The sequence below is a fragment of the Globicephala melas genome, chromosome 15 (assembly GCF_963455315.2).
Source record: "Globicephala melas chromosome 15, mGloMel1.2, whole genome shotgun sequence".
NCBI classification, from domain to species: Eukaryota; Metazoa; Chordata; class Mammalia; order Artiodactyla; family Delphinidae; genus Globicephala; species Globicephala melas.
The window spans coordinates 85,328,441-85,342,665 of record NC_083328.1 but is presented as its reverse complement, the minus strand read 5'-3'; the positions used below and the strand labels follow the sequence as shown (position 1 = coordinate 85,342,665).

Below are 14,225 nucleotides of genomic sequence, written 5' to 3'. Positions count from 1 at the left end.
GGAGAGTTCTGGGCTGAGCAATGGCCCAGAGGCCCCGGAACTCTCCGGGCCCCAGACCAGCTGGGTTTACAACCTTCTAACGAGCCCTCGTCTCAGCTGTGAGTCCTCAGGGCGCCCAGCTGGGCTGCGTCCTCCCCTCCGCAGGACTGGGCTGGACCCGGGCTGCCAGGGCCCCCAGCATCAGCCTTGCTGCCTGCCCTGTGGATGGACGGATGGGGGACATGTTCTCACCAGCTGGGCTCCCTGGAAGGTATCAGAGCAGCCCTGGGGGAGGGAAACGCGGCCTCAGATATTCCAAACCACAGCCTAGCCTCTCCTGAAACCTCTTCCTGCCGAGACAAACCCTCCCAGTCACGAGCAGAGAGCTTGGGGCTTCTTCCTCCCACGCGGCTGCGCGGACCCACTTCCACAGTGCAGCTTCTCCCAAGAGAGGGGGCTCCGGAACAGGCGGTCAGGCACAGCCATCGGTTATGATTGTGACGCGATGACGAGGCTTGAGTGCAGTGAGGGGCACCCCACGCAGCTGCTCCCCGAGAGGTTACAGTTGCGGCTCGGGCTGAGGCAGGTGTGCCCATGGCCTGGCCTGCTGGTCCCCACAGCTGCCCCGCAGATGGGGCTGAGCAGGGGCTCCTGGGGATGCCATAGGAGTCGGGGCAGTGGCTCAGGTGAGGGCCGCTGTCCTGAGGGCAGGCTCCCCTGGCCCAGGCCACACGGCAGAGGCCATACCCCTGGGCTCAGGGGGAATTGGCCAGACCCCCTACCTAGGTCCAGGAGCACCTCTTCCCCACTCAGGCTGCCACCTGTGCCCGACCTCCCACGGGTCCCAGGGCTTCTGTTACCCTGGGGCTGGGTGGGGAGGGGCTCTGGGTCTGGGGTCTGCCCTCGGGGCACGTCCAGAGCCTAGTAGGACAGAGGCGGTCAGGCTGCCTCCACGGCCCTCCCCCATGAGCTGACCCCCACCCACTACCCACCTCCCACCTCCCAGGACTGACCATCTCTCTCCTGGATTTAGGACAGAGGCTGGGGCAGGGCAGCCTGCTTGGGGGGTGGGGGGCACTACCTCAGGGCCCCATACCCAAAAGGGGCCCAACACGTGCGAGAGGAGAAAATGAATGCCAGTCCAACTCCCTCTCCCTTGCTAACCACACGCTCTTGACTGACCCCCCGACATCGGAAACTGACCCCCAGTTTCCGAATTCATAAGTAGGAAAGGCAGCTGGGTGGCCCAGGAGTCAGAGCAAGGTGGGAGATGCACTCGCTAGGCCATTTGGAGATGACTGGCTGGAAATGTGAGGCGGGAAATGGGTCCCCGGCCCAGCCCCGCTGACGACCTTCCCCTAGAACCACCACCGGCCAGGAGGTCAGTGTGTAGCCCGACTGGAATAACACCTCCATCCTCCATGCCGCCCACTCCTGCCCCAGCTGGGACGCATAAGCTGGCACCAGGTGTGGGCAGAGTGGGCACCTCGCCCAGCCCCTTCCACCACATTCTCCTCTGCCCACTTCACCCACCCCCTCCCCCCAGGCCCGGGCCACCAGTTGCTCTGGGGCAGCTGTCTGCCTGGAAGCAGCTCGGCCAGGATTAACCCTCCCCGTGCTGGGCGCATTCTCGGGCGGCGGCCCCTCCCTCCCGCCTGCTCTTGGATGGCGGATGACTGGCCCCTAGGAGGCTCAGAGGGCTCCCACCCCTCACCTCTAACCGCTGGTCCCTCCACGGAGGTTGGGAAGCCGACCTGGGGCGGTGGAGGGTGGGAGGTTGCCAGCCCCAGTCCCCAGGCTGACAGGTCCCCAGCTGTCAAGGGGGTGCCGGGGGCCAAAGTGCTCTGCTGTGATGTGCGTGACGGGGGACCTCTGGGCAGTAGGGAGGGTGGGGCGGGGTCAGGTCAAATCCCCCATCTGGAAACCCTGCTACTGCCCAGAGGCGGCTCTCCGGCTGCTCCTCCCACGGGATCATAAATTAGCTGGTGAGCTGGCCCGTCTGCGTGGGGGACTCAGGATTCCAGCATGGCCTGTCGCCCCTCCCCCACCATCTAGGCCAGCCCCTCCCCCACCCAGAGCCTCTCCGGCGGGGAACCACCTCTCCTCCCCCTCCCCCAGGTGGAGTTACGGAATTTCCTGGGAGTAGGGGGAGAGGAGAGGGGAGAGGGGAGGGGAGAGGGGAGAGAAGAGGGAGGGTCATCCCGCTGCCTATTTCTCAACTCCTAGAGAAGCGGCAGTCCAGCCCCTTGGGAGTCGGATTCGCAGGAGGCCAGGGGACAGCCAGGAAGATGTGGCTAGTGGCGCAACCTTCCGGGAACAGCTGCTGGGGCAGAGCTCCCACCAGGACCAGCTGGCTGCCACCCACACATTTACTCGGCCCCCCAGGACTGTCCAGGGGGTCTCAAGTGGGACAGACACCCAGCTGGCCTGGCTCATAGACCCGGGGGGAGCTGCCCCATCAGGGCTTCCCTTGAGGCCGATCTGGGCCAGGAGCTGGAGGGGAGGAGACCCAGTGGCCGAAGCCACCCAAACGCAGAATCAGCTGGGACACAATCCTGAGTCAGGCCTCTACGTCCAACCCCATTTCCCCAGCGTCCTTGAGTGCCTGCCCTGAGCAGGAGGGTTCCACTGGCAGACAGAGATAGTGGGGTCCACAGTGCCCCAAAGCAGGGAATCCCCAGGCACAAGGGTTAGCGCCCACCTGGCCCTGCAGCCCCAGCCCCCGCAGGTGCTCAATAGATGTCCTCCTTCACAGGCAGCCTTCCTGGCACCCGCGGAGCCCTGGGCATCCTCCCTTCACTGCAGGGGCCCCATGGGGCCAGTCCCTCCTGATACACTTCCCTATTTTAGAGTATTTTTGAGCCAAACCCTGGGTAGGCAGGGGTCGGGTGGGATGGAATCTGACATGGCCCCCCCAGAAAAGCATGGAGTCCCTAATCAGGGTCTCCCTGTCCCTCGGCAGATCAGATTCCCTCGCTACTACCGCCACTCACAGCTGACGGAGAGCACCTTCCCACACACCTGCTGGATGGGGCAGATATGGGGGCCAGTATGAGGGGTGAAAAACCAAAAACCGGCCGGGGAGAGGCAGCGAGGCTGCGCTGCGCTCCGGAGTTCACCCCCTCAATCCCGGGGGGACCCCAGCGATCGGGCTCCCAGGCCGCGGTCGCTCGGGTCGCTCTGCCGGTTCTGGGGTTGCGGGTGGGGCCGGGCCGGGCCGTGGATGGGGCAGATGCCGGGGCTGGACCCGGAGCGAGCGTGCCTGACTCCCGGCCGCGGCGCCAGACCTGGGGCCGCCGGGGGCGCTCGGCCGCCGAGAGGTGGCCGAAGTTAGGGAAACAAAGAGCGGAGCCGCTGGACGGGGAAGAGCGGGCCGGCGCGCCCGGGGCCTGGGTGCCCGAGGGCGCGAGGGGGCCGCTTGGGACCGGGAGCCACGCCCCGGGGGCCGCCGCGGCGTCGCGTTCCCACGGCCCGGCCCGAGGCCAGCAGGTGTCCCTTCCGAGAGGCCGGCCGGACCGGGGTCCCAAGGGTTAAGGCGGCCGGCAGCCCCTCCCCCCGGCCTCCCCCGCCCCCTCCCCGGGGCGCGGGGCTCGGGCGCCCAGGCGGGCCGGGGCGGGGCCTGACGTCCGCGGGCGGAGCGAGCCGAGTCGAGCCGGGCCGGGCCCCGCGCTGCAGACCCGCCAGGCTCCAGCCTCGCTCGCCGTCCCCGGAGCTGGAAGATGGCGAAGCCGGGCGCGCGGCCCCGCGATTCCCGGGGCCCCGCGCCGCTGTTGCTGGCCGGGCTGGCGCTGCTGGGCGCGGTGCGGGCGCGGGAGGCAGCGGGCAGCGGCTTCAGCCTGCACCCGCCCTACTTCAACCTGGCGGAGGGCGTCCGCATCGCCGCCTCCGCCACCTGCGGCGAGGAGGCCCCGACGCGCGGCGCCCCGCGCCCCACCGAGGACCTCTACTGCAAGTTGGTGGGGGGCCCCGTGGCCGGCGGGGACCCCAACCAGACCATCCAGGTGAGCGCGGGCCGCGGGTCGGGCGGGCCAGGCCGGGGTGGCGGGGACGCCGGCGCGGGGCACGCACCGGGCTCGGACTCCGGAACTCCAGCCCGACTCGGCGAGGAGCCCCAGGGGCCGCGGAGAAGCCAGGTACGGACCGCGGCCCCCGCCGCCCGTCCCTACGCCCCGTTTCCGCCTTTCGGCGGACGGAAGGGACCCCAACTCGGCCCTTCGGGCTCAGCCAGAGAAGTGCGCGTGTCCCAGGGAAGGCGGCACGCAGCGGACCCGGGCGCGGCCGGCACCGCTCGAGTTCGGCGGCGGCGGCTGGCCGGAGGGGAGGGGCTGGTGCCTGGTCCCCGGCGGCCCCAAGTCCTGGGATCCCGGCGAGGGCGGGACTTGGCCTCCCCGGCCGGCTGCCTGTGGGATGGGGGCGGACCACTCCGCCTTCCCCCGGGACAGGCTGGAACCTGCTGGCGACGGGATGGGACGGGGATGGGGCGGGAGGGGCCAGACGGAGCTCTCGCTCCCGCGGGTCTGGGGAGTCGGTGGGACCCTCAAGGTGGGAGGGGGACAAACGGAGGGACTTTTAACTGAGGAAAGGAACACAGACCGGCTGCCGCTCTGCCTGGGGCGATAGGGTCTGCCCCAGAGGCTCCCTGCCACCCCGTGCTAGGCCCATCCTCCCACCCCTGCCAAACCTGAGGGAGAGTCTGGGGGCCCCAAGGCTGTTGTAACCTGAGCCTCAGCCTCCGGGGACTTGCTGCCACCTTTCCGGTAGGAGAGGCTGGGGGAGGGAGGAGGTAGTTGGAGAGTAGAGTGATGGGGTGGGTGATGAATGAGGGAGCCTCAGCTGGGGCCCCTTCCCTGCCGCCTGCCCCACCCCACCCCCCAGGGAGGGAGGAGTACGAGGGGGCCCTGGTGCAGCAGAGCCATCCGGGACAGAAATGTCACCTCCCGCCGGTTCCTGGACCCATGATCTCCTCAACGCCCTGTACAGCTGAGCAGGAGGTCTCAAGCCCACGTTTCAGGTGGGGAAACTGAGGCCTGTGAAGCCCCAAAGCCAGACCAGGATCTGGGTGGGGTGAGCGGGGCGACCGGAGACCCCAGCACGGGCCCTTAGCGCTTCTGGGTGACATCAAAGGGGACAGGTGGAGGAGAGGCGCTTGGGGGGGGTCTCCAAAGCTGCTCAGAGGGCCTGGTCAGCCCTGGCCACCCCCCCCACCCCCGCCGCCGCCTAGATGCTCAGCTGGGATTCCGCAGTTAATCAGCCCAGGCTCCAAGCCATCTCCTTGTTGGAGAGAGGCGCCCTGTTGCCCACCTGTGCTGCCTGGCCCAGGCCCTTGAGGAGGGGCAGCTGCGTGGATCCCTGAGGGAGGGGTCATTTATTACCACCTCCTGGTGCTTAAAGGAGCCGCACAGGAGCTGGTGGCCTGGGGTCAAAGGCCTTCTCCTTAGCTGTGTGGCTCCCCCCCCAGCCTCAGGCTCCTCATCTGTAAAATGGGAACAACACGAGGGCCGGCCTCACCCGAAGTTGTGAGCTTGGCCTGAAGGGCTGGGGAAGCTGTCCGTCACACAGTGACCACTTGGCAAGTGGCAGTGGCTGTGCATGGCAAGCGAGGGGGCCCTGAGTGAGCACTTCAGCCCTGCCCTCGCAGCTCCCAGTCTGGCAAGTTGGAGCTGAAGCCTCTCTTTGAAACTCTGTAGCGCTCAGCCATCGCACCCCTGTGCCGAGGCTGCCAGGGCAGAAAGGCCAGCCGGAAAGACGGAAGGCCAACCTTAGTCAAGTTGCTGGACCCACTGGAGCCTCTGCCCTGTCCTCTTGGGGAATGGGATCTGCTCACCGCCCTGGCTTCCTGTTGGGTTGGTGTTTGGGCCTTGCCCACAGACGCTGGAGCTGAGTGGCCAGGCGCACCTCTCTGTCCCAAGAGCCCAGTCTTGTGGGTGGGTCAGGGAGGACGTGGGCCCAAGGCTGCAGGCCAGCAGCTCCCAGGGCCCCCTGGGGGAGATAGGACAGAAGCTGGCCAGGGTCATGCCACCTGGGGTGTGGGGTGAGCCCTCATGGGCATCGGGGCAGCTAGGGCAGGCAGAGGGCTCCTTGGGAGTCTGGCCCTGCGACTTCAGGTGGGCATCGGAGGAATTCCGTGCTGGCCCAGCCCCGCAGGGGAAGTCGGGGGCTCGGCTGCCGGCGTGGTGACTCACTGGGAGGGGAAGTCCTTATCACTGCTCCTTGCTTCCTTGCTCTGTTCCTGGCAGGACCCTCTGCAGCACAGGGGCGGAGAGAGGCTGCTTTCCCCAGCCCCATCCGCCAGGCAGAGAGGTCGGCAGCGACCACGTCACCGAGCAGTCCCGCTGCGGCCACATGGGCAGTAGAGTCGTCATCTTCCCCTGATTCTCTGGGTGGACATGAGCAGACACGTCCCTTGGCTCCCTTGACCAAGGGAGCCTTCTTTGGAAGGCCCACCCCAGCCAGATGGCCCTACCCACCACCTCTGAGAAGCCCCCCAGCTCCGCCAGGCCCCAGACAGCCCCCACGCACGTGCTTAGCGCTCTCGGTGAGCCTCTCTGAGCCCCTCCTCTGCTCACCCTCTGGCCGCTCCCACAGGTCTGGGAGCCAGAGCCCGGGTTCCAGTTTGGGGTTCAGCGTTTGAGCTGGTAGTATGGCCTGCACAGATGGTACCCCTTTTCTGGGTGTCCTCCATTGCTCCAGCCCCTCGGCGTGGCACCTCTGGGTGGTGGCCTCAGGGACACAGTTAAGAACGAGGCAGGTGCGCCTCCCCCCGCCCCCCAGGAGGCAGTAAATGGAGAATTGCTAATAGTCAGACGATTCCACGTCTCCCGCGGTAGAATAAATAAAGCGCAGTGATGGGAGTTGTGGTCTGGAGCTCTGGGGCTCTGCTGAGGAGGTGACAGCTGAGCTGGAGGACAAGAGCTCAGGGTGCCAAGGCCCCAGGCAGGAGCAGGGTAGAGATGGGGTCAGCCAAAGCGCCCAGCACGAGGGGTCCTGGGAGCCCCTGGGTGGGAGGCTCGGTGCCTGAGTCTGCTGCCTCGTGGTCTCTCCATCCCGGGCGCACCGTGGAAGCCAGGAGCACACGTGTCCGCGCCATGCGTGTGTGGAGGCTTGGGGGCCCTCTGTGGCTGCCGGGCCTGGGAGTGGGGCAGGGCATCTCCCACGCTCCCACCTCTGACTCCTAGGACAAGGTCTGGCCCCCTGGGAGGCTGGGAGGGGTGGAGTGGCCGCGTTTCCCAGACGTGGCCTCTCTGGGCCTCAGACAATGCCAAGTCTCCGAGGGCTGCCTTTGTGTGCAGAGGGACAGCAGGTCTGGTTTCCTCTGGGGTGGGAGGTTGGGCCTCCCCTGGGCCAGCAGCCAGGGCCCAGCTCTGCCTCTGCCCCCGCCCCCGAAGCTTCCAGCGCCTACTCCTCTGCCATGGGGACAGCAGGCCAGGATGATGCTGGGAGCCCCCTCTCTCCCCTCAGAGGGCAGGGCCCCGGCAGGGGGCTGGGCCATGACAGAAGCAGCTGCCAGGCCCCGTGTGGGATCCGTCAGTCCTACAGTGGCCGAGGCAGGTGCCAGCATCGCCCCCACTCTTCACCCCGGGGCGCTGAGGCTGCCGTGACCTGGCCCGGTCCCAGGGCTCGGAAGTGGCAGAGCCAGGAGGTCCAGGCCTCGTCTGCTGGCTGCCCGCGTGCCTCCACTCTGGGGCCTGTCCCCACAGGCCGCTGAGATGGCTTAACTCCACCTGTCTGGAGACCCTAATCCAGATGGGCCTGGGTGAGAGCCTGGTGGAGAGGTTTGGGGGATGATGAGCTGGTGGAGGTTGGGAGGGGCTCACATCGGGCCTGGGCCTTCTGGCTGTAGCCCCACCTTCCTTTCTCTTTAGGTCCCCCCCAGGCCCCATCCTGCAAGAGCCCTTCTGAAGCCCCCTGCAGTGGCTGCTGGTTGAGGGGCGGGGGTGGGCGAGAAACGTGTGACTTGCCCTTGACCGGCTCTTACCCCCTCAGCTTTCTTGGCTTTCTTGCTGTTTACTCCTTGTTTGCTCTTCCTGCCCCAGGGCCTTTGCACAGCCAGCCCCTCTGCCTGGAGCACACCCGCCCCCTTATGGTGTAGGCCTCAGATGCCACCTTCTCAGGGAGGCCCGCCATGTTTTCCCACCTGCAGCGGGTGCCCTGCTCCCTCCTTGCTCTCCTGTTTCCTCTGTAATGGGTGTGATCATCTCTCACATGAACCGTATCCCAAGTTGAGAATCATATTTGCTCTCAGTGTGTACTTGCCAGGTGAATGAGTGACTGGCGCACAAGGGTCCACAGATTGGGGGTGCGGCCAGTGTGATGGGGTGGGAGGGTGACCAGAGGGGTAAGGAGTCCCAGCCCTTCTTGTCCATCTGACCGCCCCTTCCCCTACAGGGCCAGTACTGCGACATCTGCACAGCTGCAAGCAGCAACAGGGCACACCCTGTGAGCAACGCCGTTGACGGCACGGAGCGCTGGTGGCAGAGCCCACCGCTGTCGCGTGGGCTGGAGTACAACGAGGTCAACGTCACCCTGGACCTGGGCCAGGTAGAGTCCCTTTTTCGCCTTCTGCAGCCTGTCCCCTATGTCCCTGGCCAAAGGGCTCACCGTGGGGCAAGGACCAGAAGGTGAGGTGTCCACCCAGAATGAGCTTGGGAGGCTGGGCAGAGGCTGGGCACAGACGGGCTGCTGGTGGCAGGCCCGTACAGACGGAGGCGTGGCACTGGGCACCTTCCGTTTGTTTTCTCAGCATCCTCGTGGTGCACAGGGAGAGAGGGGCGCTGGATGGGGGGCTTTCCAGAGGTCACGTGGAGGGTTAGGGTGAGGGGCGCTAAGGGGACAACACGGAGGTGGGGCTGAAATGCTGTGAGCCCTGGTGTTTACTCTGAGGAATTCCTCTGCAGGGAGCCAGGCTCCACTGGCGGGAGTGGGAGGGGCTCCAGGAATGCAGAGGAGGCCAGAGAAAGTGGACATTCCTAGGATACCTGTGCTGCAGAGGCCAAGAGGGGTTAGGTGCGCCCGCCCAGGCCGCTGCACAGGCAGGGGTGGGGGATGGGGGCCAGGCGTTTCCCAGTGACAAACGAGCCCCCTTGGTGGACCTGGGCTGCGTCCCACTTCTCATGTGACGTTAGGCGCCGGGCCTTGGTATCCTGGCCTGTGAAATGGGCCAACAGTCCCGATGCCTCCTTGGGTGGGGTGGGGGAGGGGGGGGTAGGTGAGGCCAAGCCCAGAAGCGGCCACAGCTCTGGGCCTGCCTGGGAGCTGGGTTACAAGGTCGATCCTGCTAGACCTCGCCTCCACCCCCTTCCCTGTTCATGGGGCCGGGGAAGGAGCTCTAGACCCGTGAGTCCAGGTGCCTGAGTCCAGGCCGGCTTTGCCACGGTCCCGGTGTGTGACCTGGTGGGTCTCTGCTCCTTGCTGAGCCTCCATGCCGCTGTCATCCTGGGGGCGTTGGAGGAGAGGTGGTGGAGCATCTCCTGTGAGCCTGGCTGGAGGGGCTGCCCATCGCGGGCCCTGCCTGCGGCTCTGGGGCTGGTGGTGCTGCCTGACGCAGGTCTGGGTGGGGCTGCGGCGATTTCGCTTCAGCTCCCTGGGCTTTCACTGCATCTGTGCTCTCTTTCCCCCTGGAGGCAGGGAGGGACCTCAGCAACCCTGTGCGTCCCGTCCCGTCCCCGGGTGCCCCCTCTCTGGCACTGCCACGGGTGGGGGAGGGGGAAGTGCATTCTGCCTCTGCCCCAGGGTCAATCGGGGAAACTTGTGCTGAGCTACTGGGCCCTTCTTGCCCCTCCTCCCCCGTGGACAAGCCTGGCCAGACTAGGGCAGGGCAAGGGCCCTTGCTGGGCGCACAGTGGCCTGGTCTCCATGACAACCCCGGGGTGGCCTGGAGCAGGAGGTGCAGTGGATGGGGCCGAGGGGCAGCTCGGATGGCGCTCAGCTCCCCCTGGCTCTGTGGCCTCTGAGGCTCGGTGTCCATATGTAGGAAATGGGCCAGCGGGGTGGAGGCAGGCGGCACATCTGCTTTGTAGACTGGGCCTGGGCCGGGGAGAGGGTTTCACTGTGTACATCCTGCTCCTCTAAGCCGCAGTTCCCCCGACTGTAAGATAACGCAAATGTAAAATGACTCAAGTGACTCTGTAGGCTGGGCCTGGGCCATTTCCAGCCCTGTCTGGGGGGGAGGTTGACCCACCCATCCACCTAGCCATTCTTTCTCTCTCCCTGCCCCCCATCTTTCCTTCCTTTTTGCCACCCACCCATCCACCAGCCCATCCACCTAACATCCATTCACCCACCAACGCTTCTTTCCATCTACTCGACCCTCCCTCCTCCCTCCTCTCTTCCTTTCCCCCTTTACTGACTTCCCAAAGCCCCGTCTTGGTTGGGCCGGGGGGCTGCCAGCCTTGGTTGGGGTGGGAGCTGGTGAGCATGGGGGGTGCCCACCAGTGTGCTTTAGAGCTGGGGGGAGCGGAAGGGCCCAGGTTCCAGCTCCGCGGGCGAGAGCACTCTTTCCGGGGCACGTTTCTGAGCCACTGTGGAATTTCAGGGGAGACGTGCGCGTTCACCGCCTTCCCTTTCGGAAAAGGAGCTTGTTACCCCTTCCTCCCTTGGCCACTGTGCGACGACTGGGTCCCTTCAGGGTGCCCTGCTCACGGGGGTCGGGGACAGAGACCAGGTCCTGCGTCGGCCGAGGAGCCCCACTTGGGGTAGGCGGTAGGGGAGGACGGAGGTGGCATAGGCTGGGGCACTGGGCGGGAGGCGTTTTGGAGGAGTGGGCCCGACTTGCCGGGCTGGCCCTCACAGGGGCCCCGGGGTCTGTATCCTCAAGTGCCCCCAGGTCTGGTGAGGCAGCAGCGGGGGCCCGCAGTCAGACTGAGGATGTCCCCAGGCAGGGCAGGACCCTCTGAGCACACTCCCTGGGGCAGATGGGGAGAGAGGCCGAGTGGGAGGGGCCTGGCTAAGCTGGTTCAACCCTGGGGGCTCCCTTGCTTTGGGGTGGGGCTGGGGCTTCTGTGAGGAAGCGAGTGGGCAGTGGGGCTGGGCACTCCCAGTGCAGCGGCTGCCAGGGGCCTTTGTTCTGGGAGCTGGAGCGGATGCCCTGGGAAAGCGGGGCGGGGCAGGGCGGGGCGGGGTGATGGGGCGGCTGGCCCTGGGCATCAGGAGGACTTCCTGCCCTGGGGAGGACAGAGGGCTGGTGGGGCCTGGTCCCTGCGGCGTCTGCCTGTGGGGGGCCTCGGAAGCCTGCTCGCTCTGTCTTCCGGTCACACCTCATCCTGTTCTGACCTTCCCTGTTCCAGGGTGGGTGAGGGCCGTTGGACCCTCTTCCCCCATTTTGCAGTTGGAGAACCAGGCCCCAGGAGCAGAGACCTGGCGGGAAGGGCGTGGCGAGGTCTAGGCCTCTGCCGTTGCCCTGCTCACCATGTGGGTCTCAGCCAGGAACCCTCAGACCTGAGAGAACTGAGCTGTAGGTCTGAGGTTTGCGGGCTGCTCGCCTCGGAAAGGGGGTTCTCCAGAGCGGGCAGTCTGCGCGGCTGGTGACTGAGGGGACACCGGCCTGTCCTCCCAGGGGGCACAGTGGGTGCTTCTCTCCTGCGTCCTGCCCGCCTCAGGCTCCCCGTCGCGGAGCCTCACCCGTCCACATAGCCCGGTGGTCTTAAGGAGCTGGGCAGGGTTAGGGCTGGCCCTGGGGGGCGTCCCCCACCCTCTCCAGACGCCCGCTTCCTGGCCTGGCCGTGGGGAGGGGCTCTCGCCAGCAGCCCCCGCCCCTCACCTGCGGGCTGTAGCCCTCATTCCCCAGATGCAGGTGAGGAATGCAGATCCCCTGCTGACCGTGAGCTGTGTTTTCTCCTTGTGCCCTGGGCGGGGTGGCCCCTTATCCCAGCCCTGAGAGGCTGGGGCTGGAGGGGCGTGGCCTGGAGACCAGGTTGGGGGGTACAGCGGGGGCGGAGGGGGTGAGGTGCAGAGCGAGGCTGGGCTGGTGGTGGAGCGTAGGCTGGGGGAGTTGGGTGTGAGGCCAGAAAGTGTTGGTTGGGGAACTCTAGAAATGCCAAAGTCGGGGGTCTGCCCTCCCTGGGGGATGGCAGGGGGGCACCAGCTGCCCCCCACCGCGTGGGGGTGTACGCAGCACCTGGGGAGACAGAGCCAGTGTGGAGGAGAGGCCGGGCTTGGCCGGGCCAGGCTCCCTTCTCTAGGTGCGGGCGCAGAGAGCACCTGCTGGGGCCTTGGCGCCGCGCTGAGGGTCCCGGACGTGCCGGCCATTTTGCGGCCGGGATGCCCCGTGCAGGTCCGCCCTGCCCGCCGCGGTTCTGGGCCACACACCCTCCAAGCTGGCCCACTCAGGGCTCCCCGGGCAGGCCTCCTGGTCCTGGCGTGCCCGCCAGTCCTCTGGGTTATGAGGTCATGGTCACTGGCCTGGCTGTCCAGACCTAGCTGGGCGCTCCGCCACATGGCCAGTGCCCCAGGAGGGTCAGCGGGTGGCTTGAGGGAAGTGGCAGGAAGTGTGGCTGGGCTGGCTAGGCTCTAGCTGCAGGACCCGGCAGCCAGGACAGGTGCAGCGGCTGGGCCGGAGGTGGTCCCTTGAGCTGGGATCCCGCGGAGGAGAGGGCGGGGCGTCCGGGATGGCCTCCCCACCGAGGGTCCTCGGCCGGCACAGGCCCCACCTCTCCTCGTGGGAACCGCGAGACCCTGCCTCTCTCTGCTTGTCGCTTTGCTCGGAGGATGCGGGGCCGAGGGGCCCCCCGTGCCCGGGGCTGGGGGCCGTTCGTCCTCGCTCCCCTGGCCATCCTGGCACACTCGTCTGCTCATGCTGGGCACACACAGACACCCCCGCCACCCCACACTGACTCCCCCAGGCTCTGGTGGCCCCCAAGGCTTCTGTTCTCTGTCTGCTTTTTATCTTTTAAATTTAATTTATGTATTTTTGGCTGCGTTAGGTATTTGTTGCGCGGTCTTTCTCTAGTTGCGGCGAGCGGAGGCTACTCTTTGCTGCGGTGTGTGGGCCCCTTGTTGCAGTGGCCTCTCTTGTGGAGCATGGGCTCTAGGCGCACGGGCCTCAGCAGTTGTGGCTCGCAGGCTCAGTAGTTGTGGCTCGTGGGCTCCAGAACACAGGCTCAGTAGTTGTGGCGCACGGGCTTAGTTGCTCCGCGGCATGTGGGATCCTCCCGGACCAGGGCTCGAACCCGTGTCCCCTGCATTGGCAGGCGGATTCCTAACCACTGTGCCACCAGGGAATCCCCCTCTGTCTGCTTTTAAACAAATGCCACGGCATTGGTTTCTGGCCATACAGCTCACGCCCGAGACTAAACTGTTTGTGCGTCGGGGTCCCCGTGGGATAAAGTCCACTTCCTGTGGCCTGGGACTGCCCATCTGGCCTGACCTGGGCCAGGCTGTAGGGAGGATGGGGTGGGGGCAGGGCCTAAAAACCCCCCGTCAAGGCAGGGGGCCCAAGACAGCCCCTGGGTGGTCGGTGGGGGTGTGTGTCTCTGAATCCCCCCAGGCCCAGCTCCGTTGAGGTGCTGGGCCACATGGGCATTTGCCCTTCACTCTAGCTGGTGAGCTCCTACAGAGCCGTCGGAGCCCTTCCACCCCCACCCAGCCCTTGAAAGTCCCCCTGCTCTGCTCCACACACCAGTGTGTTGGGCTCCCAGCCCCGCAGTCAGGGTCCCTGGGGCCTGTGCCTGCCCTCTCTACATTTCAACGTTTTATTTTTCTTTCCAGCAGTGGCTCTTCCACTCCGGGAGTTGCATCCACATGTGGCCTGTTTTCAGGCTCCCGTTGTGTGGGTGGCCATTCTTATTTACCCAGTTGGGGGCCCGAGTAGACACGCCTGCCCGGCTGGCCCCCCTGCCGCGGCGTTCCTCTTTATCGAGGCTTCCAGGTGGGGTCTCTGCAGAGAGGGCAAACCTGGGTGCGCCGGGTCAACTGGATTCAGCACACAGGGCCCCGAGGGCCGGCCCAGCAGTCTGCGGTGGGGGGTCCAGGAGGGTGGGGAGCCGGCCCGGACGCCTCGTCTAGGAGGGGCTTCCTGCCGCCGCCCAGCCACGGCCTGGGACCCTGGCCCGTCCCCGGGAATCGGCACGGGGCCCGGCTTCCTGCAGGGCCGGGGCTGAGTCACAGGCTGCCGGGTGATTCATGTCGCCTGGCCCAGCGGCTGGGGGCTGGGCCCCTCCTGCCCCAGACAGGGGCACAGGGCCTGGCCTAGGGCCCCCCAGCCCCAAGATGGGCCAAGGCAGAGGGGGCGTGCGCTGGCCCTGATGACCTTG

The 14,225-nt window shown here is 66.6% G+C and overlaps 1 protein-coding gene across 1 annotated transcript in view; it reads left to right on the top strand.

Moving 5' to 3' along the window:
- The first annotated feature begins 3,648 nt into the window (after positions 1 to 3,648).
- Positions 3,649 to 14,225, top strand: part of LAMA5 (laminin subunit alpha 5) — a 54,154-nt gene continuing 43,577 nt past the window's right edge. The window contains exons 1-2 of the mRNA XM_030841592.2: positions 3,649 to 3,980; positions 8,365 to 8,517. Of these exons, the coding sequence (XP_030697452.2) occupies positions 3,699 to 3,980; positions 8,365 to 8,517 (435 nt within the window). The 5' untranslated portion in view covers positions 3,649 to 3,698. The remainder of the gene's footprint in view (positions 3,981 to 8,364; positions 8,518 to 14,225) is intronic.